The 26,812-nt window shown below is 38.9% G+C and overlaps 1 protein-coding gene across 2 annotated transcripts in view; it reads left to right on the top strand.

Moving 5' to 3' along the window:
• The window catches only part of CGRRF1 (cell growth regulator with ring finger domain 1), a 29,921-nt gene extending 10,503 nt beyond the window's left edge, over positions 1-19,418 (top strand). For both annotated transcript variants that reach the window (XM_067735227.1, XM_067735238.1), the window contains exons 2-6: positions 1,702-1,841; positions 10,917-11,094; positions 11,247-11,394; positions 17,551-17,658; positions 17,885-19,418. In XM_067735227.1, the coding sequence (XP_067591328.1) occupies positions 1,702-1,841; positions 10,917-11,094; positions 11,247-11,394; positions 17,551-17,658; positions 17,885-18,205 (895 nt within the window). In that variant the 3' untranslated portion in view covers positions 18,206-19,418. The remainder of the gene's footprint in view (positions 1-1,701; positions 1,842-10,916; positions 11,095-11,246; positions 11,395-17,550; positions 17,659-17,884) is intronic.
• The last annotated feature ends 7,394 nt before the right edge of the window (positions 19,419-26,812 follow it).

Below are 26,812 nucleotides of genomic sequence, written 5' to 3'. Positions count from 1 at the left end.
CCCCCTCCTTTGTCCTCATCCTTGCTTGTTTAACCAGATTTCTAGACCCCCTCATCAGGGAGCAGGTCTTGTAATGAAAGTTCTGTCCCATATTGATATAAGCCTAACCCAGCTCCTGGATTCAAGTTGTGAACCTGGCTCTGGCCCTTGTCTTGAGTGGACCACCTGTAAGCCCTCTTACCGTGTGAAGGCTTAGTTGCCACTGCCTGCTGCCAGACTCAGAACCCATCAAACCATGGCATCTGCCTTACTCATTACTTTGTATTTCTTTTCCTTTTCAGATCTGTAAAGATTTGTCTTTTAACCCAGCTGTCTCTTTTTTATTACAATTTATTATTAAAATTTTCAAACATACAGAAAACTTAAAAGAATTACATAGTGAACACACATATGCCCATCACTTAAGTTCTACAATCAACATTTCACTATAATGTCTTCATTACATATATGTCCATCCATCTGTTCCTCTATCTACCCATCAATCCATGTTAATTTCTTGATTACTTCAAAGTAAGTTATACTCTTTATCCATTAAGTACTAAAGCATTGCATATTTTTAGCTAGAGTTGAATATTTGTTTTTCTTTGTATTTTTCTTTTGAAGTAAGATTTATATACAGTGAAATGTACAAATCTTAAGTGTTACCAACATTATCATCTATACAACTCAAACCTCAGTCAAGGTAAGAGCATTACCATCACCAGAGAAAGTTTCTTTGTGCCCTTTCCCAGTCAGTCCATACTCCTGCACCCCTAGAAGAACCATTGTTCTGTATTTTATTTCTACCATAAATTAGTTCTGCTTGCTCTAGAATTTCCTATTGTGGAGTCATAGAGCATGTACTCTTTTATGTAAGGCTTCTTTTGCACAGTATGTTGTTTTTGAGATTTAGCCATGTGGTTGTGGTAATAATTTACTCCTTCTCATTGCTGAGCAGTACTATTGCTTTGTTTAAACACACCTGCTGTTTGTTTACTCATTTCAGTGCGGTCCTTCTGATTTCTCTTTTTATTTTTTTTTCATCTATCACTGCTAAGTGTGTGGAGAGAAAAGAGTGCATTAAAGTATGAATCTAACTGTGCTATCTTAACCTAAAGTCCCCTGGTTTAACTAATGTGTTTTCATTTTAAGTTGTTTTGTTTAAACTGAGTAAACTCAGCTGCTTTCTACTTTTATAAGGAATTGAGTTTATCCCTTCCATTTTCCCTCTAAGTCTTTCATTATCACATTTTTACATGAAATTTAAAGTAGAGAATATGTTATATTAATGAAGGGCTATATTTGGTGTTTAAAAGTTCTCTTGTCACATAAATAATATCAAGTAGTCTGCACATTAAATATGTATTTGCTTTTCATTTCATTTAAAAAATTCAATAATTCTATCTTTTTGCTACCGTGTTAGGTTCATTTTATCTATAATCATGGCACTCCTTTGTAATCAACAATAATTAACAGTAGAACTCTCTGTTTTCAAGAGTATGTTGATTCAGCCAGCCAAACAATATATTGCAATTCTATGGGGCCTCTAATATCTCTTAGTTTTGGATTAATTCTGCAATATAATGTAAAATTTTGAGTAACTGAATCTATTTTTCTGATACTTATGTTAAGAGGAATAACTAATAAAGCACAGCAAACTTTACATATAAAGTTTCAATATTTATTAAAATTATGTCTTATTTTATTTTTACCTGTCTTCAGGTTTGGTTGGGATGTTCCAGTAATTCTGAGAAATTCGGAAGAGACCCAGTTCAACACAAGAGTTTTCAAAAAGCAAATGAGACAAGTCAAGAATCCTTTTGGCTTAGAGATCACCAGTCCATCTTCAGCTTCAATTACAAGTTGGTGGCTATTTTCCAAAGATTTTTCTCTCTTTCTATAGCCTTTTAATTAGCCCTTTAATTTTCTTTCTCTACTGCTTAGCCCTTTAATTTTCTTTCTCTACTGCTTTCTCTTCCTCAGACTTAACAAACGTTTATTGAGCCCCTATTCTGTTCCAGGAGCTATGCTACATACCAGAGATACAAAGACTAATAATTCACAAACCTTGCTCCTAAGGAGCTTATCAACTAGTAAATAGAGGCATTTGTATGAGAAAAATAAAGTATCACAGGTGTTAATAAGAGAAGTCTGTTAGGACACTGTGCCATTTTCATTGTTCTTCAGTGCAGTGAGAAAAGTAAGGCAGTGTAGTATCAGTATAGCTAATGTAAGGTTGCTACCCTTCTGAAGAACAGCCATCTTTTCATCTGAAATTATGGTATTTTGGTATTAAATGGTAATAATAAATGGTGGTTGTTTATTTCTGTACTTGAAGAAATAAATTGTCTGCAAGATCATCTAGGAACCACTGGAGTAAAAGAAAGAAGGAAAAGGGTTAAGTTTGGGGAAGCATATACAGGAAAAGCTTCGTAAAGGGGAGTGTGCTGTGTGTGTGTCTCCCTCTGTCTTATTTTTCTCACCCCCCCTTTTTTTTTTTGGTGAGTAGAGTTTTGAGATAAGTAGGTGTTTATCTTTGGGGATCGGGAGAAATTCTAGGTAGAGAGAGAAGCACGAGCACAGCAATGAGATATAAACAGAATAATACATTAGAGAAACAATAAGTAGTTTGTTATGTATAAAACATAGGGTGGGACAGGTAAGAGAGAATAGTCAAGGAAAATTCAAGTTCTTTGCATGGGTCCTCCATAGACAGATCCTATCGCCAAGGTAAGGAGTGCAGGAGGAGCAACAGGTTTTGGAAGAAAGGTAATGAATTCAGTTTTGAAATTGTGACTTTGAAATGCTTCTGTGACAGTTAAGTAGAGATATAGAGTAGGCAGTTCTCCACACAGTTCTGTAGCTCTACAAGAATTTCTGGGCTAAGACCCTATCATTTTTCACACTTGCTCACATTTCTGGTACCTTCTAAACAAACAACCCCAAACTTCTTCAACTTGTCATCTTATTCTAGCCACTGTCCTCTTTCTCTTCCTCCCTTTGCAGCCAAACTTCTTAAAAGTGGTTTGCATTTGCCTTCTCCTCTTAGCTCGTTCCCTTTTATGCCTCAGATGATTGCGGTCTGATTTTTGGCTGTATCCCTGTACTGAGATGGCCTTCTCCAAGGTCACTAATTACTGCTTCAGCCCTCACCTCTGGTCCCCCCCAGTCGTAAAATCCAGGGGACGCATTTCTGGCCTGAGTTAGTGCTCTCTCAGCAGTGTTTAGCAGAGTTGGCCAGGCCTTCCTTCTTGACATCCTCTCCCTTGGCACCTGTGACCTTCTTGTCTAGTCATCTTCCAGCCTCTAACTTCTAGAATCAGTTGTCATCAGTGTACATAGTCAACAGGGATTATCAACCTTAAGTAAATCTTTTTTTAAAATTAATTAATTCATTTATTTGTTTTTTATTTTTGGCTGCGTTGGGTCTTCATTGCTGTGAGGGGCCTTTCTCTAGTTGCAGTGAGTGGGGGCTACTCTTCGTTGTCGTGCGCGGGCTTCTCATTGCTGTGGCTTCTCTTGCTGCAGAGCACGGGCTCTAGGCGTGCAGGCTTCAGAGTTGTGACACGCGGACTCAGTAGTTGTGGCTCACGTGCTGTAGAGCGCAGGCTCAGTAGTTGTGGCACATGGGCTTAGTTGCTCCACGGCATACGGGATCTTCCCAGACCAGGGCTTGAACCCGTGTCCCCTGCATTGGCAGGTGGATTCTTAACCACTGTGCCACAAGGGAAGTCCAACCTTAAGTAAATCTTGATTTACGTTGAAAAAGTACAAAATTTCTTTTTCCTATTCCTTACCTATAAATATTGTATGATTACCCTATGACTTAAAGGAAACTAAGGACCTCTTTTCCCCCTCATGGTGGATAAGCAGTTCATTCTGACATTTTGCACTTAGGAATAACAAATTTCAAGATAGGACAGAGAAAACTAACTTGTTTAGAAAACATGCCTGATTAAGATGTGCAGAACTGTGGAGGTTTCCTGATCGCTAACCTCTATGGACATGTACTTAGACCTGCTATAATGTCACATCTGGCTTTTGAGCAGGACTGCCAATAAAAAAAATCCACCAGCACAAAGCTGTCCTTCCTGCAGCACAGCTCCACAAGCCTGGAAACACTGAAAAAGAAGAACTGTTACATCATGAGCAAACAAATATAGGACACTTGTGAGCTAGAATGTGTGACGAAATCCATCAGTCTGTCTTTCATGCAGAAAAAGTCTCAAATAGAGCCCACCCTGTAAATGTTAGAAGCAAATGAAAAGATACCCAGTAAGTAGAAGACCTCTCTGCTATGTCCAACACACTAGATGCTAACAGTAGCATTAGTGAAGTACGTGAAAAAAATTTTAAGTGTGCAGACTTGTAGCATGCTTACTGAAGTATTTTAATTTTTCAAATACTAATGCATATCATTCTTTTTTTAAAAAATTGTTTATTTTATTGATTTATTTTTGGCTGTGTTGGGTCTTCGTTGCTGCACACGGGCTTTCTCTCGTTGCGGCGAGCGGGGGCTACTCTTTGTTGTGGTGCGCAGGCTTCTCGTTGTGGTGGCTTCTCTTGTTGCGGAGCACGGGCTCTAAGCGTGAGGGCTTCAGTAGTTGCAGCACACAGGCTCAGTAGTTGTGGCTTGTGGCTTAGTTGCTCCACGGCATGTGGGATCTTCCCAGACCAGGGATTGAACCCGTGTCCCCTGCATTGGCAGGCGGATTCTTAACCACTACGCCACCATGGAAGTCCCTCTTTTTTTAATTGAAGTATAGTTGATTTACCATGTTGTATTAATTACTGCTGTACAGCAAGGTGATTCAGTTATACATATATATACATTTTTAAAAATATTTTTTCCATTATGGTTTATCATAGGATATTGAATATAGTTCTCTGTGCACAATAGGTTTATCCATTCTATGTATAAAAGCGTACATCTGCTAACTGCAACCTCCCACTCCATCCCTCCCCCAACCCCCTCCTGCTTGGCAATCACCAGTCTGTTCTCTATGTCCGTGATTCTGTTTCTGTTTCATTGATAGGTTCACTTGTGTCGTATTTTAGATTCCACATATAAGTGATATTATATGGTATTTGTCTTTCTCTTTCTGACTTACTTTACTTAGTATCATAATCTCTAGGTCCATCCATGTTGCTGCAAATGGCATTATTTCATTCTTTTTTATGGCTGAGTAGTATTCCATCCTATATCTATACATCCTCGTTATCCATTCATCTGTTGATGGACATTTAGGTTGTTTCCATGTCTTAGCTATTGTGAATAGTGCTGCTGTGAACATAAGGGTACATGTATCTTTTTGAATTATAGGTTTGTCTGTATATATGCCCAGGAGTGGGATTGCTGCATCATATGGTAATTCTGTTTTTAGTTTTCTGAGGAGTCTCCATACTGTTTTCCATGGTGCTTGCAGCAACTTACATTCCCACCAACAGTGTAAGAGGGGTCCCTTTTCTCCACACCCTCTCTAGCATTTGTTATTTGTAGACTTTTTAATGATGCCCATTCTGACTGGTGTGAGGTGGTACCTCATTGTAGTTTTGCAATGCATGTCATTCTTTATCTATGTTCTGTGGGGAAATAAGAAGAACGTTTTTGCTGGGAATTATACTCAGTAGAATAAAATTCATTTGTTTAAACTGTGGAATGGCGGATGTTATTGAAGGTGCCTAACCAGAACATTGAAATAATATTCTGAGCAATAATTGTGAGATTGTAGGAGGTTATTTCATTTGATGTGTAGATAGGTAGTTTAAAAATGCAAGTCTTTATTTTCACTGCTGTACCTAAGATGCCTGGCACATAGAGGAGGAAGGGTGAACATCTGGAGACCTGATTTACTTGAAAATAAAGCAGAGAGTCAGTTTTAATCTTAGTTGTTTAGCTCTGTTTACTAGGCGCGGGTTGTTGGGATTGCTTTGTTGTTATTTAATATATGTGGGTTTATGATGCTTCCATGTCCCCAGGGTAGAAGCTTTAATGACATTAAAAGTAAGTACTCAGGGACTTCCCTGTTGGCTCAGTGGTTAAGAGTCCACCTGCCATTAGCCTGACGCTTGGTGTTTTTCTTTGTTTATAATTGAATAATTAAGAGACTGAGAAGCTGAGCAGAAAACAGTAGCTGAGAGGCTGTGAAGTTGAACAGAGCTTTTGAAATTTCTTAGGACAGGTGGAACCAAAATACTGAGTCCCATTCTTCCAAAGAATAGAGAATTTGACAAGTATCAGATGATTTTCGTTAGGGATTTCTGAAGAACTATACTTCAGGAATAATGATAAAAAAGAGCATTATACACACACACACACACACACACACACACACACACACACACACACACACCATTAATTACAGAAGGAAAGCTGAGAGAGAATGTTGTAAAAGTAATACAATAACCAAGAATTTTCTAAAACAGATAAAGGATCTGATGCCACAGACTCAAGAAACACTACAAACCCCAAGTAGAATAAATACAAAGAAAATCATTATAAGCACATCATAATAAAACTGCTGAAAAACAAAAACAAAACAACAAAAAGAAAAAAAAAGAACCTGCCAATGCAGGGGACACGGGTTCGAGCCCTGGTCTGGGAAGATCTAACATGGCACGGAGCACCTAAGCCTGTGCGCCACAACTACTGAGCCTGTGCTCTAGAGCCCGCGAGCCACAACTACTGAGCCCATGTGCCACAACTACTGAAGCCCGCATGCCTAGAGCCCGTGCTCTGCAACAAGAGAAGCCACCACAGTGAGAAGCCCACGCACCACAATGAAGACTAGCCCCCGCTCACCGCAACTAGAGAAAGCCTGTGCACAGCAACAAATACCCCACACAGCCAAATAAATAAATAAAATAAATAAATTTATTTTTTAAAAAAAGTAAGTACTCAGGGTATATTAGTTGAGTTGAAGTGACTTAAAGGGAACTAAGGACCTTTTTTTCCCCCAGTGGTAGATAAGGGGTTCATTCTGACATTTTGCACTTAGGAAGAACAAATTTCAAGATAGGACAGAGAAAACTAACTTGTTTAGAAAACATTCCTGATTAAAATGTGCAGAACCGTGGTGGTTCAGGAATTCTGCTGTCCTTTTGTAAACAGCTCCCTTGTGCAAGATGACACACATAGCATTTTTGGAGGAATTTGTGAACCTCTCTTCCCTACAACCTAAAATTTTCAGCTCCCAGTACTCCCTCCGGTTTTATTATCCTCATGCATGATCTCCTTGTATATAGTTCTTCTTTCTCAGGGCTTCTTCTTCAAGGTTTGTGGCTTTTCTGCCCTAGGGTTTCTCCTTTTTTAACGACTCAACTCATTTGACTGTAGTCCTTTTTTTTTTCCAGTTTTTTGCAAGGCTATCTCTTGTGCTGTGCTTTACTTGGCTGTTACAGCTAGGCACGTAAGGGCAGGTTGAGAGAAGTCACATCCATGCTGCCTCACCTAATTTGGCTTCTGAATTTTCTGGTTTATGGCTGTGTCCCAGTATTGTTAATGATCTGTTATTGATCTGTTAGATCAACAGATCTAAGATGCCGTTGTGTTCACACTGAATTATAGAAGATTAAGAAAATGTAAGAATGGGAATTCTATTTGCAAAGAAGTGGGAAGAACTAAAGGGAGACATTCTCTTGTCAGTCTGTTAATGGAAAAGTTTATGAAAGATTGTAGGGAGTAGAATTTTATAGATTCTGTAGTTCTTTTTGTTAACTTATTAATTTCAGAGACATATTATGTTAAAGTATGAGTAATATCCAGTGGTGAGTAGACTCTGACACTCACTATTGTAGTCAGATGTACAAAGTCTGTACACAAGTCTTGTATGCAGCTCTGAACCGCTGGAACTCTGATTCTTTTTACAAAGCAAACACACTGGGTAGGTTTCTATGTTCTGTAAGTTGAGTTTTTATATATTTTTTTTTAACGTTTATCCTTCCATTGTTCTTTTTTTAGTGTAAGTAAACCCATATATATAGATATTCTCTCCTGTGAGATAAACAGTAACATACTATATATACTTCCCTTCACCTTGTTTTTTTCATGTAACAATATATTCTGAAGATTGTTCCACGATAGTACATGCAGATATTTTGATATGGCTCAATTCTTTTTTAAGAGTTACAGTACTTCATTATAAAGTATTCCAGAATGGCCATCATCAAAAAATCTACAAACAGTAAATGCTGGAGAGGGTGTGGAGAAAAGGGAACACTCTTGCACTGTTGGTGGGAATGTAAATTGATACAGCCACTATGGAGAACAGTATGGAGGTTCCTTAAAAAACTAAAAATAGGACTACCATACGATGCAGCAATCCCACTACTGGGCATATACCCTGAGAAAACCACAATTCAAAAAGAGTCATTTACCACAAAGTTCATTGCAGCACTATTTACAGTAGCCAGGACATGGAAGTAACCTAAGCGTCCATCGACAGATGAATGGATAGAGAAGATGTGGTACATACATACAATGGAATATTACTCAGCCATAAAAAGAAACGAAATTGAGTTATTTGTAGTGTGGTGGATGGAGCTAGAGTCTGTCATAGAGAGTGAAGTAAGTCAGGAAGAGAAAAACAAATACCGTATGCTAACACATATATACAGAATCTAAAAAAAAAAATGGTTCTGAAGAACCTAGGAGCAGGACAGGAATAAAGATGCAGACATAGAGAATGTGCTTGAGGACACGGGGAGGGGGAAAGGTAAGCTGGGACGAAGTGAGAGACTAGCATGGACAGATATACACTACCAAATGTAAAATAGATAGCTATTGGGAAGCAGCCGCATAGCACAGGGAGATCAGCTCGGTGCTTTGTGACCACCTAGAGGGGTGGGATAGGGAGGATGGGAGGGAGATGCAAGAGGGAGGAGTTACGGGGATATATGTATATGTATAGCTGATTCACTTTGTTATAAAGCAGAAACTAACACACCATTGTAAAGCAGTTATTCTCCAATAAAGATGTTAAACAAAAATAAAGTATTCCATATTTTATTCATTTAATCCCTTATTGATAGATATTTGGGTGGGTTCCAGCATTTTGCTATAACTAGTGCTCTAAACATAGATCTTCTCACATTTTTTTGCATTTTTGCCAGTAATACAATAATATTAAGAAATCATTTTCTGGGTTCCTTTTTTTTTTCTTTTTCTACTTTTTCTTTATATGCCTTTTATATTTTTTCCTGTCCTGTCTACGTCCAACTTTTTTTCCTTTCCTCATGTTTTGTGGTTCTTTAGTGACATAGAGGAAAGTATGTGTGATTTTAATACATATGTATACATATACATATATATATATAATTTGTATTAATAGAGTGTTCCTCTTCAGCTATTCAATAGTTAATCAAGAAAAATAACTAATTGAATTTTCCATTCTTGAATTAATACCTGATGTTGGGCATTATTTAAAAATTTGAAATCAAATTCTGTTCCAATTACCTATGTGAAATTCCTGCCAATTAAGATTTTTGCTTAACAATGATTAGAAATTGCTCTGTGTTGCTGCTACTGTACATGTTCAGAATCTGAGACTCTGTATACATACTACTGAATAGTGAGAAGAAAAGTGTAAAGCTCAATTTTTGGTGTCCTGTAGAGCAGCAGTCCCCAACCTTTTTGGCACCAGGGACCCGTTTCATGGAAGACAGTTTTTCCACGGGGCAGGGTTGGGGGGATGGCTCAGGCGGTAACGCGAGCGATGGGGGGCGGCAGATGAAGCTTCTGTCTCTCGCCTGCTGCTCATCTCCGGCTGTGCGGCCTGGTTCCTAACAGGCTATGGCAGACCGCTGCCCATCCACGGCCCGGGGTTGGGGACCCCTGCTGTAGAGCATCTGCTTGTGTTTGTGTATCTCCTTCCAACTCATACTCTTGATCACCTTTTAAAAAATACATAATGTATCAATAAAAATTCCTATTTGCAAACAACAGAAATGACTCCAAGGACATTGAGTAGCTTACAGAATTGTCCGTAGGTTTGGAGAGCCATAATCAGAGACCAGGAACAGCCAGGAACAATGACCAAAACCATGCCCTTTTGCTCTGGTAAGTATGCCATGGCCACTGAGCACTAGATGTTGCAGCTTGCACTGCCAGCAGTATGAGACATTGGATGCTGCTGCCCTTGAACTTATATTGCTACAACTGCAATGAGCAAGGGAAAAAATCATATAGGTGGCGCATAGTAAGTCCTATGTAAGTGTTAGGTAAATAGGCAAAACTATATAAGATAATTTGAATGTCCACTTTATAACTTATATATCCACTTAATCAGGTTTACTTAAATTGTAATATATTTTACTATGCTGAAAGCAAACAAATGAATGAGGGCAACACTATTAAACCCTCCATGTTTTGGAATCTCCACTCTTTCCTTAGGATATGTTGCATATTACATGGGACATTAACTGTGTGACAAGAGTATATCAGTGTTGTCAATGAGTATGTTAACGTTAGTAAGGCTCAATTTCTTCTTAATATTTTTCCTACTCCACTGATCATCTTCTGGACCGCATGGGTGGTATGCATCCACTTTTAGAGACAGCTCTGTTACTTCTTGTAGTTAGGATTATATACACTATTAGAGTGGTAGGTTATCAATAGTGAACTGTATTTCAGTTTTTTAAATTTATGTGGGAAGAGTCTTGAAGTCATCAAAAAAAATCTTTGTAACTTCCAAGAATAAATATGAAATAATGTAAATTAGAGTTTACTGACAGCGCTTTAAAATTGTGTAGACATTGAAGTTTTTATATCTTTTGTTTTAGAGACCATTTCCTTCATTTATAGGCACATACCCTTTAATGAGTTCCTTTAACTGCCATCAGCCTGCAACCAACAGGAAGCTTTTGTTACTGGCTATGTATAATTGTAGAGACATAGCATTAGGTAATTTTCTTCTCTTTGTCTCGTTTGTTTTCCACAGCTGGCATAACTTTGACAACAGATTGCCTTGAAGATAGCCTCCTTACTTGCTACTGGGGGTGCAGTGTTCAAAAATTATATGAAGCTCTGAAGAAGCACTTTCATTGCTTCCGAATAAACACTCCTCAAGCATTAGAAGATGCTCTGTATAGTGAATATCTCTATCAAGAGCAGTATTTGTATCCTTTTATCTGATATATCCATTAGCACATGAAAATTTTAGACCTTAGACTTTTTATGGATAAAATAGTGTTGCTAAGTTATTATTTATCCCCTTTGGTATATTGTATTTTTGCTTATAGTGGCAATTTCTCTTTACATCTTCAAAAAGTATTAAAAAGGACAGCAAAGAAGAAATATATTGCCAGTTACCAAAAGATACTAAAATTGAAGACTTTGGTACAGTGCCCAGATCTCGCTATCCATTGGTAGCACTGTTGACCCTAGCTGATGAAGATAACCGAGAAATTTATGATATTGTAAGTAATTTTAAAATTGTGGAAACATTAACTTTTAAGTGATTTGGATGATGGGTCTTAATTATTTGGTGAAATAGAAAAAGGTTTATTTTAATTTCTGAGGATATACGTTTGGCCTGGACACATTTTTTTTGGAAAATGAATACATGGGAAGTACACTTGTATGCGTTTTATATGTGTAATGCTCCTTCAGAGCATGACTTGTTTTTTTCCATATGGATTGCAAGAATATGATTTTATTTAGAAAATGAAAGATAGAGTTGAATTACATTAATTTCATCATCCTATATTCTGTCATTTTTGCCACATAGAAAAAGGTCTGTTGGGAAGCATGTTTATTCCTAGCATTTTTAGCACTGATAAATAAGCATTGTAATGATCTGAAGGGCTTGATTTTAAGACAGTATCCACTCTTTTCTTTGCATGTTTGCAGTCATCTTGGTTCCATCATAGCCCCTGCTGCACCTACATCTTATATGTGTTTGGTCCTTATATTTTCAGTATTATTTTAATCTCCTTTTCTCATTATGTGCTAATTATTTCTTTAGTCTGGTAGTTTATCCCAATTAGGAAGATAAAACCATGTTAGAGGTCTAAAAGGTCCTGAGCCTGACATTCCTATAAGTATGGTAGAAGCTTGTACGTGAAATAAACTTTTGGTGAAATCCTATCATGATTAGAATGGCTTTATACACAATTTACTACTTTTCTGAAGTGCATGAAATAGATATGTTGATGAATAAAGATATGGTAACATTTTTATGACACTTCGTAACATACAAAGTACATTCGCTACCATTAACATATTTATTCCTTCCAACAACTTTGTGTGTTAGGGCATCTGTCTTATAGACACTGAAAGAGACTAAAGAAAACTCCCAGGCATTCAGGAAATAAGAGATGGAAGCAGGGCTCGATTCTGAGCCTTTGTAGTCCTGTGGCAGTATGCTTTGTTTTTAACAGGAGTATCTCACCAAAACGAGCACACATTGAGCTTTAGAAGGTGCACACCCTAACTGGGAGATCTAGACCCTGCTCAATAAGTTATGCCTCTGTAGTTTTTTGGGGAGCGGGGTTAATTTTATCAAATTGAAGTTCCATTGAGCTGAAGTCAGTTTGTTTTTTCCAAATAAAAGTCATACTAACAGCAGTGTATTTCCAGAACCTAACAGAGTGCCTGAAACACAATAGGTGCTCAGTAAATTTGATAAGTGAAAAAAAAAGTCATACCAAGCAGTGTTAGTGAGCCATATAGAGCCTCACAGCCAAGCTCCTGAATAGTCCATAGGAGAGCTCTTCTGGTTGTCTCCCCTCTCCCTCCCTTCGGCCCTCCCACTCTTTTCAACTGAAGATAAATAAGACCTATTAAGTTGGTGTTTGCTATGTCCAGCCTTTCCGTCCTTCACTCTGCCTACCTGGGCAAGATAGCCCTTCTCTCACCACTGTGTCCCCCATCTCTTCTAAGCTCCCCTACTTCTTTCCTTTCATTCGAAACAGAAAGGGTCAGATCTGTCACCTTCCTCTCAGCTTCCCCTGTGGTTCCTTTCCCTCTCGCTGCTGGTGCTCTTTGTCAACGTGAGTACTCAGACTCTTCCTTATTTTCTAACTTTCCTCCTCAGTCTAAACAGAGAAGGAGTGTGAGAGAGCGAGAGAGAGTGAGTGTGTGTGTGTGTGTGTGTGTGTGTGTTTGGTGTTGGGAGGTGTAAAATACATATAACATAAAGTTGACCATTTTAACCACTTTTCAGTGTACAGTTCAGTGGCATTCTAAACAGGGAAAGATTTGCTCTCAGGTCCCTGATGCAACTGGAATGAAGTCTACTGGCCCGGCTGTGGTTGGGGGAGGCTTATTCCCACAGGGCAGACAAAGTACCTGGCTCTCAGGTCCTTTGTATACACCTCCCTGCCTGGGTCCTTCTCTGTATCTTCTGTTCTTATCAGTAGGTTCCCTTCTTTTTTTCCTGTTAATCCTTGCTTCTCGCTTTCTTATCTCTCAGGTGGGGCCTAACACTGGCACTAAAGCATATTGGTATATTTTGTATGAATGTTCTCTGTTCTTAATCTTAAAAGCAAATTGGGCATTTGGTTTTTCAGTATTTTATCTGGGGTCAGAAATTCTAAATCTAAAAAAGAAATTTTTTAACTCTCTCACTCCTATTGTAACAGTAATAAATTACATTCAGATTGTGTAGTTAGGAACCAGTTTGTTATTTTAGGTAGTTAAGGAAAGTAGGGATTGTCACTGCAAGACCTTGACTTAATTTTTTTTTCATTTTTACTAAATTATACTAGTTTATTTTCTGTACTACTGAAATGATACATGTTTGTGGCAGGAAATAGAAGTAGAAAATCTAGATAAGCCAAAAGGGAAAAAAGGAAAATCACCTGTATTCTATCATCCAAAGATAACCACTGTGAATATTTGTATCTTTCTAGACCTTTATGTATGTAATTTTAAAACAAAAATGGAATCAAATTGTCCATACTATTTTGGGATCTGCTTTCATTTAATAGTATGTTTTAAACATCTTTTCCATATCAAATGTTAATCTACAACTATATATATATATTCATAACTAGCATGATAGTAGCTTCAGAGGCTTTTCATGTTAAATTAAATGGCAGGATTGTTAGTAGTGGGCGATAACATTACTATCTTTTACCAATCCTGTCGTTTTGATTTAGTATTAAAAGCCTCTGAAGTCACTGCCAAATTAATAAATCCTTATAAGGCTGTAAAGGATCTTGTATGTTTACAACCATAATAGGGTTGTTGTTGTGGTTTTTTAACTTTCTTTATGGACATAATTTCAAAAACTTGCAAAAATAAAAAAGTAGAAGAACATCCATATACCCTTTACCCTGATCTCCTATTGTTAATTGTTAACATTTGCACCATTTTCACTATTTGCCCACATATATATTTATGGGTGTATGTGTATATATATTTTTTTAATGAATTGAGAATAAGTTGTATACATGATGATTCTTTACACCCAAATACTTCAGCGTGTTTTCCTAATAATGGGGATATTCTCTTGTATAACTACAATATGGTTATCTACTTTATAAAGCTAACATTGATATAATATTTTATCTAATCTATTATAATATATATTCCAATTTGTCAGTACGTCTAACAGTATTCTTTACAACATGTTTTCCCCTCCAGTACAGATTCTAGTCTAGAGTCAGATGTTGTATTTGTCATGTATCTTTAACCTCCTTTAATCTGAAACATTTCCATAGCCTTTCTTTTGTCTTTTATGACATTAGCATTTTTGAAGAATAGAGTCACATGCACACACTGTTTTTGTAAAATAGAACATTTCTCATTTTGTCTGATGTTTCATCATGATTAGATTGGAGTTGAGCATTCTCAGCCAGTGTACCACGCAGTTGATGATGTGTGCGTTTCAGGGCATCGCCTGTAGAAGAATGGGAGGTTCTTTTCCCTCATTAGTGATGTAAATTTTGATCTCTCAGTCAAGGTGTTATCCAATTTTCCACTGTTTCCTTTTTTTTTCTCTCCCTTGCAAGTAATAAGCAGTGTGTGGGGAGGCACTTTAAGACCATACAAATATCCTGTTCTTTAGTAAAATTTCCCCCTGGATTTAATATCCATTAATGATTCTTACCAGATTTCATCTTTACCATGATGGTTGCAAAATGATTATTTTCCAGGGCTTCCCTAGTGGCGCAGTGGTTGAAAGTCCGCTTGCCGATGCAGGGGACACGGGCTCGTACCCCGGTCCGGGAAGATCCCACATGCCGTGGAGCGGCTGGGCCCGTGAGCCATGGCCGCTGAGCCTGCGCGTCCGGAGTCTGTGCTCCACAACGGGAGAGGCCACAAGAGTGAGAGGCCCGCGTACCGCAAAAAAAAAAAAAAAAAAAAGGATTATTTTCCAACTCCAGCCCTCCAGTCAGCCCTCAGCATTCTATTACAAGCAAGAGTCCTCCGATTTACCTCTTTGTTTATCTATTTGTTATCCTCATGGCCTCATGAATTCCTTTTTCCCCCAGTGGTTTATAATTCATTACTGAATATGATTATTTTCGTCCTCAAACTGCCCTTTCCTTATTTCCTGCCCCAAACTGAGGATTTATAGTCAAAAACTGTGTCCATGAATTACTCAGATTAGTTCTCTCAAAAGTCAAAAAACTATATAAAGTGGTATACTCAGATGTTGCTTTCATCCCTTACCCCCATTCTCATACACCCCAATTCTTGTACAGATAATCAAGTTGTTTTCCGGTTTATCCTTCCTATGTTTCTTATTGTAATGATAAGAAAATACAGATATCTTTCTGTTTCTTCTTATTTTTCCTTCTTTCTTACACAAAAGGTAGCACCCTATATATACTATACATGTTCTTGCTTTTTTCACTTATAGCTGCCTAGCACTTTATTGTATGTAGGGTATCCATGTATGACAGTTATTCAGCCAATCTCCTGTGGTTGGACATTCAGGTAGTTTCCAGTATTCTGCAATAACAGATAATCTTGCACTGAATAACCTGTGTGTCCGTATTTTAACATTGTTGAGGTTATGTGGTTGAAGGCTAAGTAAATACATTTCTTTCTGTTACATACTGCCAAATTCCCCTCCATTGGAATTGTACCTTTGGAGTTGTATTTTTTTTTTTAACACATTTCCACCAGCAGTATATGAGAGTGATGACTTCTCCATAGAGTGTACTGACAAGCTTTTCAATTATCGTTAACCTGATGAGAAAGAAATTATATCTCAGTCAAGTTTTAATTTTCATTTATCATATTGTGAGTGAAATGAACATCTTTTAATATGGCTAAGGACCATGTTTTTATCTTTTTGTATATTATCTGTTCATGTCTTTTGCCCATTTCTCTATAGGATTTTTATTCACTTTTTCTTCAATTTTTAAAAGTTCTTTATAAATTAGAGATATTAACCCCTAGTCTGTGATATACGTTGTGAATATATATTTCAGCTTGTCATATGTCTTTTGACTTTGCTTATAGTGCTTTTTGTCATGCAAATTTTATATTTTTATGTAGTTAGGTTTGTCAAATTTATCTGCCTCTGGGTTTGGGTCATAGTTCGAAAGTCTTTTTCTACACTGAAACTAAAAAGAAATTCACATGTTTTTCCTAGTACTTGTTTAGTTTTATTTTTCACAATTAGATTTCTTATGCTTTTGGAGTTTATTCTTATGTATGGAATGAGGAATGCATCTAATTTTATATTTTTCCAAACAGATATCCAGTTGCCCCAATACTTTTTATTAAGAAGGCTCTCTTTGTTTAATGATTTGAGATGCTACTTTTGTCATATTTGTATATATAGTTATGTCTGTTTCTGGACTGTTTATTCTGTTCCATCCACCTGTCTATTCATGTGCCAGTACCACACTGTTTTAATTTTAGAGGCTTTGTAGTATGCTTTAATATCTGACTGAGCTTAGTCCCTCTCATAGCTTTCTTTTCAATATTGCCCTAGCTATTCTTTTTTTTAAAATTTATTTATTCATTTTTGGCTGCATTGGGTCTTTGTTGCTCCACATGGGCTTTCTCTCATTGAAACGAGCAGGGACTACTCTTCGTTGCGGTGCGCGGGCTTTTCATCGCGGTGGCTTCTCTTGTTGCGGAGCACAGTCTCTAGGCGCGTGGGCTGCAGTAGTTGTGGTGTGAGGGCTCAGTAGTTGTGGCTCATGGGCTCTAGAGCGCAGGCTCAGTAGTTGTGGCTCGCGGGCTCAGTAGTTGTGGTGCATGGGCTTAGCTGCTCTGTGGCATGTGGGATCTTCCTGGACCAGGGCTCGAACCCGTGTCCCGCATTAGCAGGAGGATTCTTAACCACTGCGCCACCAGGGAAGCCCCTTTCCTAGCTGTTCTTATGTTTTATTTTTCATATTGAAAATTTTAGTCAACTTATACAGCTGTATAAAAACTAATTGCTATTTTTGCTGAAATAACATTGAATTTGTAAATTTGAGTATAAATAAAATAATTCTGGTAAAAATATGTAACTGGGTCCTCTTTTGTGACTGTGATTTAAGGAACTTATTGTAAGTTTTCTAATTTATCAACCTCTTATTTTTATTTGAGAAGTATTTTTCACATATCTGTGAAATAATATAAGGAGGTATGTACTGACTGGTGTTCAATTTTTATCTTAGATTTCCATGGTGTCAGTAATTCATATTCCTGATGAGACTTATAAACTCTCCTGTAGAATATTGTATCAATATTTACTCCTGGCTCAAGGTCAATTTCATGATCTTAAGGTAAGTTGTACCCTCTAGTCTTTATCCTCTGTCTTTTTTGTTTGCAGAGTTTCAAAGAATGACTATCTATAAAGAGATAATATTTTTCAGTTAGTTATCATAGAAGTTAGCTATTATTTGTTACTGGATTTGCTAGCTCATAAATTTTTAGCACGTCTTATGACCCCCGGATTTGAAGCGTAATTGTCATTTGTAATATCTTTACATGTGTTTCTTTGATTTTCAGCAACTTTTCATGTCGGCAAATAATAATTCCACTCCCTCCAGCAGTTCCTCTCCAGAGGAAAAAAACACAGACCGAAGTTTGCTGGAAAAGGCTGGACTATCTGAAAGTGAAATGGAGCCTCCAGAAGAGAATAGCAAGGACTGCGTGGTTTGCCAGAATGGGACCGTGAACTGGGTGCTGTTGCCATGTAGACATACGTGCTTGTGTGATGGCTGTGTTAAGTATTTTCAGCAGTGCCCAATGTGCAGGCAGTTCGTTCGAGAATCTTTTGCACTTTGCAGTCAAAAAGAGCAAGGTAAAGACAAACTGAAAAGTCTCTGAGGATGTTGTTACAACTGAGAAGTACACTTCCCACTGAAGATGCAGTGTTCTTGTGTTCTTGGAACTAATCATAACATGGAATCTACAGTGTTAACCGTCAGTGAAAATTCTATTTTAACTTCATATTCGTACGGTACATGGATGGTGAAAATTAATTATTCCTTGCTGTTCAGTATGGCAAATACTGGAATCCCATTCTGGGTCAATGCATAAAAATTCATTCAACCTCTTGAGAAGAATGTAAACATTTGGCCTTTTATCAGCTAGAGGATTTCACGTAATGTTGATTAGAAAAATTCTGAAAAGCAATCCATCTAAAATTCGAGGAAGTAAAAGTCTTAAGATTTCTGAATGTTTTTCCTTTGATGAAATCTAGAATGCAGTTGGGTAAAAATGAAATCCTTCTTAAAATAATTGTATGTTCTCTGGTTTACAAAAGAGTTGGAAAGGGCTTCTAACTTTAAATCCTTTCCTGAAATATCCGTTTTTATAAATATCCAGCTGTTCGGTTTCTAATTTTCCTTATAATTATAGTCACATAAACACAAGTCTTAATCTTTAAATATAGCTTCTTAAATCATAAATGCAAGAAACAATTCTTGACTGTTCTCAGTGTATCATAGACTTAAATGATACTCATTTATAGGAAGCAGATATATAAAACATGGATAATAAAATTTATTGGATAATTAAATGTATTGTCCAATATGATTAGAGTAGCTGGATGTGACCTACCAGGGAAGATCTGCGAGGCTCTCAATGCCTTACCTTAGAGTTCCTCCTGCACACGAACCCATCAAAACTGAAGGGGTTTAGAGCCAGAAAAATCACTAAAAGAAACAAGTGACTCTTTTTTTCTAGGGTGTTTTTTATTCTAAGTAAACCCCATGTCCTTCTGAATAGTAAATCACTTTGTTCATCCTTTGTTACACCCTCTTAAGAGTTGAGTAACCTGATAGTCAAAAAAGCCCCATTCCCCACTTTTCCCAAGATGACTAAGAAGAAAAAAGTAAATCAGAGCTTCCTGTTTCTTCAGTGGAAATTACCTCTAACTCACTAAGAAATTAGATCATGGCAAATAAACTGTGACATGCAGGGAGATTTCCAAACCTCATTTGTCCTGTTTGTATTAAGAATAATGCCTTATCTTTGTATCAGTGTGTTTCTGTACTATTATTTCATTCCCATCAAATATAACACTCTCAAAAAGACATTACCTATTCTCCATTTTATAAACCAAATCAAATTTCATCTATGTCCAATAGCTATGTACTAAATACCTTCTAGGGGCCAGATACCTTTTGGGAGTCTGGGCTACAAAGAATCAGACAAGGCTCCTGACCTCCAAGTATTTGTCCCTAACAGAAGCATTGATGGCTTATTAGAAGCACATCCCTATCTTAGTAATTCCTAAGACCCTGTTCTAATTCTGTCCCTGGAAGCAGGGTGGTCAAATGCTACAGTCCCTACTGCATTTGGCTAGCTGTATAGCAGTTCATCTGGGAAATTCACTTTGTAGGTCAGTTGGGGGAATACTCAGGGATCATTTTGCCCATCCTATCCATCCTGCTTCCCTTTACAGATCTATGTGTACCTAAACTGTCCTAGATACATGGTTGCTTTCTCTTCTGAGATAGCTTCCACCTGCAATCTTATTCCATTTTTCATAACTTTTTTTTATTGTAGTAAAATATACATAACATAAAATTTACCATTTTAACCATTCTTAAGTATACAATTTGGTGGCATTAAGTACTTTCACATTGTTATGTGACCACCACCAGTATCCATCTTCAGAATTTTTCCATCATCCCAGACTGAAACTCTATACCCATCAAACAGTAACTCCCCATTACCCCTCCCTTCAGCTCCTGGGCAACCACCATTCTACTTTCTGTCTCTATGAATTTGACTATTCTAGGTACTTCATATACATGGAATCATACAATATTTGTCCTTTTGTGTCTGGCTTATTTCATTGAGTACAATGTTTTCAAGGTTCCTCTGTGTTGCAGCATGTATCAGAATTTCCTGCCTTTTTAAGACTGAATAATATTCCATTATATGTATATACCACATTTCATTTATCCATTCACCCATTATTTTTCATAACTCTTAAAGATGATTTGCCCTTAGCTCCCCTTGCTGCAACTAAAGGAATTGTTTTCCCTGACCTCAGTAGTAATAAATATGAGGAATTTGGTAAGTAATCAAGTAAAAACAAGTACAGTGTGTCTTAGAGGCTTATGGCAGAATTTGCCAATCGCAGTGAATAAGGGACATCTTGTGAGAACATCTACAAAAGCATTTTATTTATTTTACGGATCATTAGATAAAACATTTGCTTTATGTAGAGTAGTTGGTACTTTCCAGAAATCTCAACCAGGAATACATTAAGCAGACCTGATAGGTGAGTAGCCACCTCCTCCTTCAGTGACCCTTTCTTCCCAACTTGGTACCTATGAGGGTTCTTAATGTCGAAACCAGCTCTAGGGGAGGAACTTAAAAACTGTTGCTTAAGGACACAACACAAATCATGTCATCACATCACAGATAATCGTGAATTCTCTCCCACTGGGACTATTGTATTTTTTAAGCCTCATTAATTGTGGAATGAAATTTTGTCTTGGCTTGTGGGAATTTGTAGCATCGATATAGGTAATCTGGGGTTTAGGAAGCGTCGGTGGAGGTGATTTCAGCCTCTTCTACTCATTCCTGCCTCAGATGGCCCTTATTCCACTGGATAATTCCCTAACTCCATTACCTAGATTTTGAGCACTGAATTCCCCTCTCTTTTCATATCTCCCTATATTATATTTCTCCTGAATCGTTTCTCTCTTGTCATCATGACCTCTAGTTCCTGGGTCCCTGAGTCTATTCTAATAATTCATGAACTTGCTCCTGGGTTGCTGGCTCAGCTGTTTCAAATGTGTTACCATGTTGCCTTGCTTTCTTGGCCTCTCCACTCTACCTGCCCCAGCAACCCACAAGCTTGGCTTACCTCAACTATGCTTCTTTCCTGCTGTTACCACAGAAGGTCAAGTGGTCTAACCAATTTATGGAGTCCACCATGAAGCCTCTCTGCTTAGTTGCTTCCAGGACTTCACTGCTGCTCAACAATCCTTTTATTGTTTTCCTAATGGACCCCCTACCGAACTCCCAATAGCTATTTCTGTTCCACTCTTGTCAAGTTTTGTACCCCACCACTGCTGTCTCACTTTCAGAAAAGAACCTTCAAAAGGTAGGTGAAGGGCTTCCCTGGTGGTGCAGTGGTTGAGAGTCCGCCTGCCGATGCAGGGGGCACGGGTTCGTGCCCCGGTTCGGGAAGATCCCACGTGCCGCGGAGCGGCTGGGCCCGTGAGCCATGGCCGCTGAGCCTGCGCATCTGGAGCCTGTGCTTCGCAACGGAAGAGGCCGCAACAGTGAGAGGCCCGCGTACCGCACACACACACACCAAAAAAGGTAGGTGAAGATGATAGACCCCCAAAGTCATATATCTTGGGTTTTTTCCCAGCTCTGCCACTTGTCCCTTGGACAAATTATTTAACCTCACTCACTCTGATCAGTTTCCTCATCTAGAAAAATAGTGATAATAGAACCTAACTATAGGCTGTTGAGTTTTATACCAGTTAATACATGTGAAGTGCTTAGACCTGGGCATAGCATATAGTAAGCTCTATGTGTGACAGGTATTACCATTACTGCTTTGTTTAGATGTTCAAAGCCAGTAGACATTCTTTTCTCTCTTCCTCCAAAGAGGAGGTATATTATATATATATTGATACTTCTGAGGCCAACACTGCTTGTGTTATTGATCTCATCTCTGTTTGCTCCCTGAACTCATTTAATTATTCATTCAGTAATTGAAAAATTAACGAGTGCCAAAGACATTACACGTTGTGTGGGCATGAGAATACGGCAGTAAAAAAAAATAGGCAAAAACCCGTGCCTTCATAGGCCTTACGTTCTAGTAGAGAGAGAGAGAAATTAGTAAGCAATACCATATATCAGGTGGAGATTAAGTGCTATGGAGAAAATCAAAGCTGGGATGAATGAGTCGGGAATGTGAAGGATGGAAGTGAGGATTCTACTTCAAATACGATGGTCAAGGAAGGCCTCACCAGGATAATAGAGACCTGTAGAAGGCCAGGAAGTGAGCTATGTATATCTAGACAAAGACGCCTTAACCCCTGCAAGGCTGAGAGGGGCAATTTACTGAGACGGAAACAATTGGGAAAAGGTAGGTTTGGAGGAAAAGAGCAATTTTGTTTTTGTTCCATTTTGGATGCCAGTTGGAAATCCAAGTAGGGATCTCAAATAAGCAGGTGAATATAGTACTCTGAAGTTCAGGGGAAAGATCTGGCTGACAGATTTCATCTTTTCTTGATGCGATGTCATCAGCATGGCATTTAAAGCCATGAGTCTGCATGAGATCACCGACGACGTGAGCACAGGAATAGAAGTGGTCCATGGACTGAGGGGGGATACTCCAGCATTCAGGGAGATTGGGAGGAACAAGTACACTGAGAAGTAGACGGTGAGGTAGGAGGAAAACCAGAAGCGTAGGCTTTACAAACCATCCCAAAATGGAGTTGTATAAAAGCATCACCATTTTATTATACTCACAGATTGTGTAGTCAGGTATTGGGACCGGATATGGCAGGGATGGGCCTGTCTGGGACCTTAGTTGGGAAGACCCAAATGACTAAAGTGACTCAAGGTCCAGAGGACTAAAATCATCTGAAGGCTCTTCATTTACATATTTGGTGCCTGGGCTGTGATGACTTGAAAGCCGGGCCAAGCTAGGACACCTTGTGGCCTCTCCATGTGGCTTGGACTTTGTCACAGCCAGGTGGCCTCAGGATAGTCATTTCTTAAATGGGGGCTCAGGATTCCAAGAGTAAGTGTTTTTAGTGAACAAGGCAAAAGCTGCATGGCCTTTTTTGTTTTTGCCTTTTTTTTCTTTTTAACAGCTTAATAGAGATATAGTTTAAATACCATATCAATACAATTGCCCCATTCAAGGGTTTAATATACTCACAAAGCTTTCCAACCACCCCTACAGTCAATATTAGAACATTTTGATTACCCACACGAAAAACCCTGTGTGCATTAGCCATCACCCCCAATCCCTGCCATGTTTCCCCAGCCCTATGCAACCACCGATTTACTTTTTTATAGTATAGATTTGCCTGTCCTGGACATTACATGGAATGGAATCACATGTAGAATCACAAATGGAATCACACACAGTATGTGGCCTTTTTTGACTGGCCACAGAACATTACTTAGCATAATGTTTTTAAGGTTCATCCATGTTATAGCATAAATCAGTATTTTATTTCTTTTTATTGCCAAATAATATTCCATTGCATAGGTATACCACACTGTGTTTATCCATTCATCAATTTATGGACGTTTAGATTTTTTTCACTTTTTGGCTATTATGAAAAATGCTGCTGTGGACATTGGCTACAAGTTTTCACATGGACATATGTTTTCATTAATCTTGGCTATATACCTACAAGTGGAAGTGCTGGTTCATATCAAAATTCTACAATGAACATTTTGAGGAACTTCCCAACTGTTTTCAAAGCAGCTGCACCATTTTATGTTCTTACCAGCAATGTATGGTGTTCCAGTTTTCCCACATCCTCACCAACACTTGTTATTATGTTTTTTATTATTGCCATCCTAGTGGGTGTGAAGTGGTATCAAAATTTTTTAACTGGGTAAAAAATACATAACATAAAGTTTACCATCCTAACCCTTTAAAAATGTATAGTTTAGTAGCATTAAGTACATCACACTGTCGCAAAATAGACCTCCAGAATTTTTCATCTTGCAAAACTGAAACTCTACTCTCATTAAATAACAACTCCCTATTTCCCCCTCACCCCAGTCCCTGGCAACTACCATTCTACAGTGTAACTGTGGTTTTAATTTGCACTTGCCTAATGGCTCATGATGTGGAGCATCTTTTCATGTGCTTATTAGCCATTTGTATGTTTATTCAGATCTTTGACCCATTTTAAAATCGAGTAGACTTTTTGTTATTGATTTGTAAGTGTTTGTATTCTAGATACAAAGCCTTTAGCAGATATATGATTTACAAATATTTGCTCCCATTCTGCGGGCTGTTTTTTCACTTTCTTGGTGGTGACTTTGAAGCATGAAAGTTTTTAATATTGACAAAGTCCAACTTACCTATTTTTTCTTCGGTTACTGCACTTTTGTTGTCATGCGTAAGAAGGCTTTGCCTAACTCAAGGTCACAAAGATTTACTCTTATGTTTTTTCTAAGGGTTTTATCATTTAGGTCTATAGTCAATTTTGAGTCAAATGTTGTATATGGTGTGAGGAAGGGGGTTCAACTTCATTCTTTTACATGTGGAAATCCTCAACAAAATATTAGCAAACCAAATTCAACAATACATTAAAAGAATCATACACCATGATCAAGTGGAATTTTTCCAGGGATGCAAGGATGGTTCAACAGATGCACATCTATCAATGTGCCACACCATATTAACAAAACAAAGGATAAAATTCATACGATCAAATCTTAAAGGTACTGAAGAATTGCTGCAGTAATTTAAAACAGAGCAATATAATCAGATATGCATTTTGGAAATGTCAGTATTGGAGGTGCTTTGAATGTAGCAGTCTACAAAGTGGAATGTGGGGAAAATATTGGAACTCATGTTTATTTTTATCTGCATGAGAAATCACATTTTACTAATCTTGGATTAGCTGGAGAACATGCCTATCACTTATAAATAGATATGTAAGTTTGGAAGATGGTCTGGAGTTTGAAATGTGGGGAAGACTAAATGTGGAAAAATCAGGATTGAGATACTATTACAGTAATCCAGCTGAGAAACAATAAGGACCAAAGGACTTCATCAAATTGGATCATGGAGAGGAGGAGTCCAGGATAGCTCTTAGGCTTCTGGCTTGGGTAAAGTGAGTCAGGAAAACTGGGAAGACTCTGTCTTATTCATGTTTGTATCCCCAGAACACCATCCATTCATTCAACAAATACTTAGAAGGTCTTACATGGATCAGCTGCTGTGCTTGGTGCTAGAGGTAGAGGATGAACAAGGCATGTGAGATCTTTGCGCTTGTGGAACTCACTTGGATGACTGGAGGAGACTAACAATAAATAGTAAATTAAAAAAATAAGATGATACTGCTTATGCTGCATACTCTGAAGGAAAAAAGCAAGTTAGCAGGTAACTAGATAGGACGGTGTCTGTGGAGGTCTCTCTGAAGAGCCTACAATTGAGCTGAGCCCTGAGGGTTGAGGAAAAAAGCCTTGTCAAAAGCCTGGGCACAGGGAGACCTTCAAGATGGTGGAGGAGTAAGACGTGGAGATCACCTTCCTCACCAAATACGTCAGAAATACATCTACATGTGGAACCAAATACGCCAAATACGTCAGAAATACATCTACATGTGGAACAACTCCTACGGAACACACTGAACACTGGCATAAGACCTCAGACTTCCCAAAAGGCAAGAAACTCCCCACGTACCTGGGTAGGATGAAAGAAAAAAGAAAAAACAGAGACAAAAGAATAGGGATGGGACCTGCACCTCGGGGAGGGAGCTGTGAAGGAGGAAAGGTTTCCACACACTAGGAAGCGCCTTTGCAGGGGGAGTCTGTGGGTAGCGGAGGGGGGAAGCTTCAGAGCCACGGAGGAGAGCGCAGCAACAGGGGTGCAGAGGGCAAAGCAGAGAGATTCCCACACAGAGGATCGGTGCCGACCAGTGCTCACCAGCCCAAGACGCTTGTCTGCTCACCCGCTGCGGCAGGCGGGGGCTGGGAGCTGAGGCTCAGGCTTCCGTCGGAGTGCAGGGAGAGGGCTGGGGTTGGCTGCGTGAACACAGCCTGAAGGGGGTTAGTGCGCCACAGCTACCCGGGAGGGAGTCCGGGGAAAAGTCTGGACCTGCCTAAGAGGCAAGAGACCGTTGTTCTGGGGTGCGTGAGGAGAGGGGATTAAGAGCACCACCTAAATGAGCTCCAGAGATAGGCACGAGCCGCGGCTATCAGCACGGACACCAGAGACGGGCATGAAACGCTAAGGCTGCTGCTGCCGCCACCAAGAAGCCTGTGTGCGAGCACAGGTCACTCTCCACACCTCCCCTCCCGGGAGCCTGTGCAGCCTGCCACTGCCAGGGTCCCGTGATCCAGGGACAACTTCCCCGGGAGAACACACGGTGGCCTCAGGCTGGTGTAATGTCACGCTGACCTCTGCTGCCGCAGACTTGTCCCACATTCCGTACCCCTCCTTCCCCCCGACCTGACTGAGCCAGAGCCCCCGAATAAGCTGCTCCTTTAAGCCCGTCCTGTCTGGGCAGGGAACAGATGCCCTCAGGTGACCTACACGCAGAGGCGGGGCCAAATCCAAAGCTGAACCCCGGGAGCTGTGCGAACAAAGAAGAGAAAGGGAAATCTCTCCCAGCAGCCCCTGGAGCAGCAGATTAAATCTCCACAATCAACTTGATGTACCCTGCATCCGTGGAATACCTGAATAGACAACAAATCATCCCAAAATTGAGGCAGTGGACTTTGGGAGCAACTGTAGACTTGGGGTTTGCTTTC

This window comes from Pseudorca crassidens, chromosome 1 (assembly GCF_039906515.1).
Source record: "Pseudorca crassidens isolate mPseCra1 chromosome 1, mPseCra1.hap1, whole genome shotgun sequence".
Lineage (NCBI taxonomy): Eukaryota > Metazoa > Chordata > Mammalia > Artiodactyla > Delphinidae > Pseudorca > Pseudorca crassidens.
Note: the sequence above shows the minus strand (reverse complement) of the source record. Positions and strands in the feature narration are given on the sequence as shown.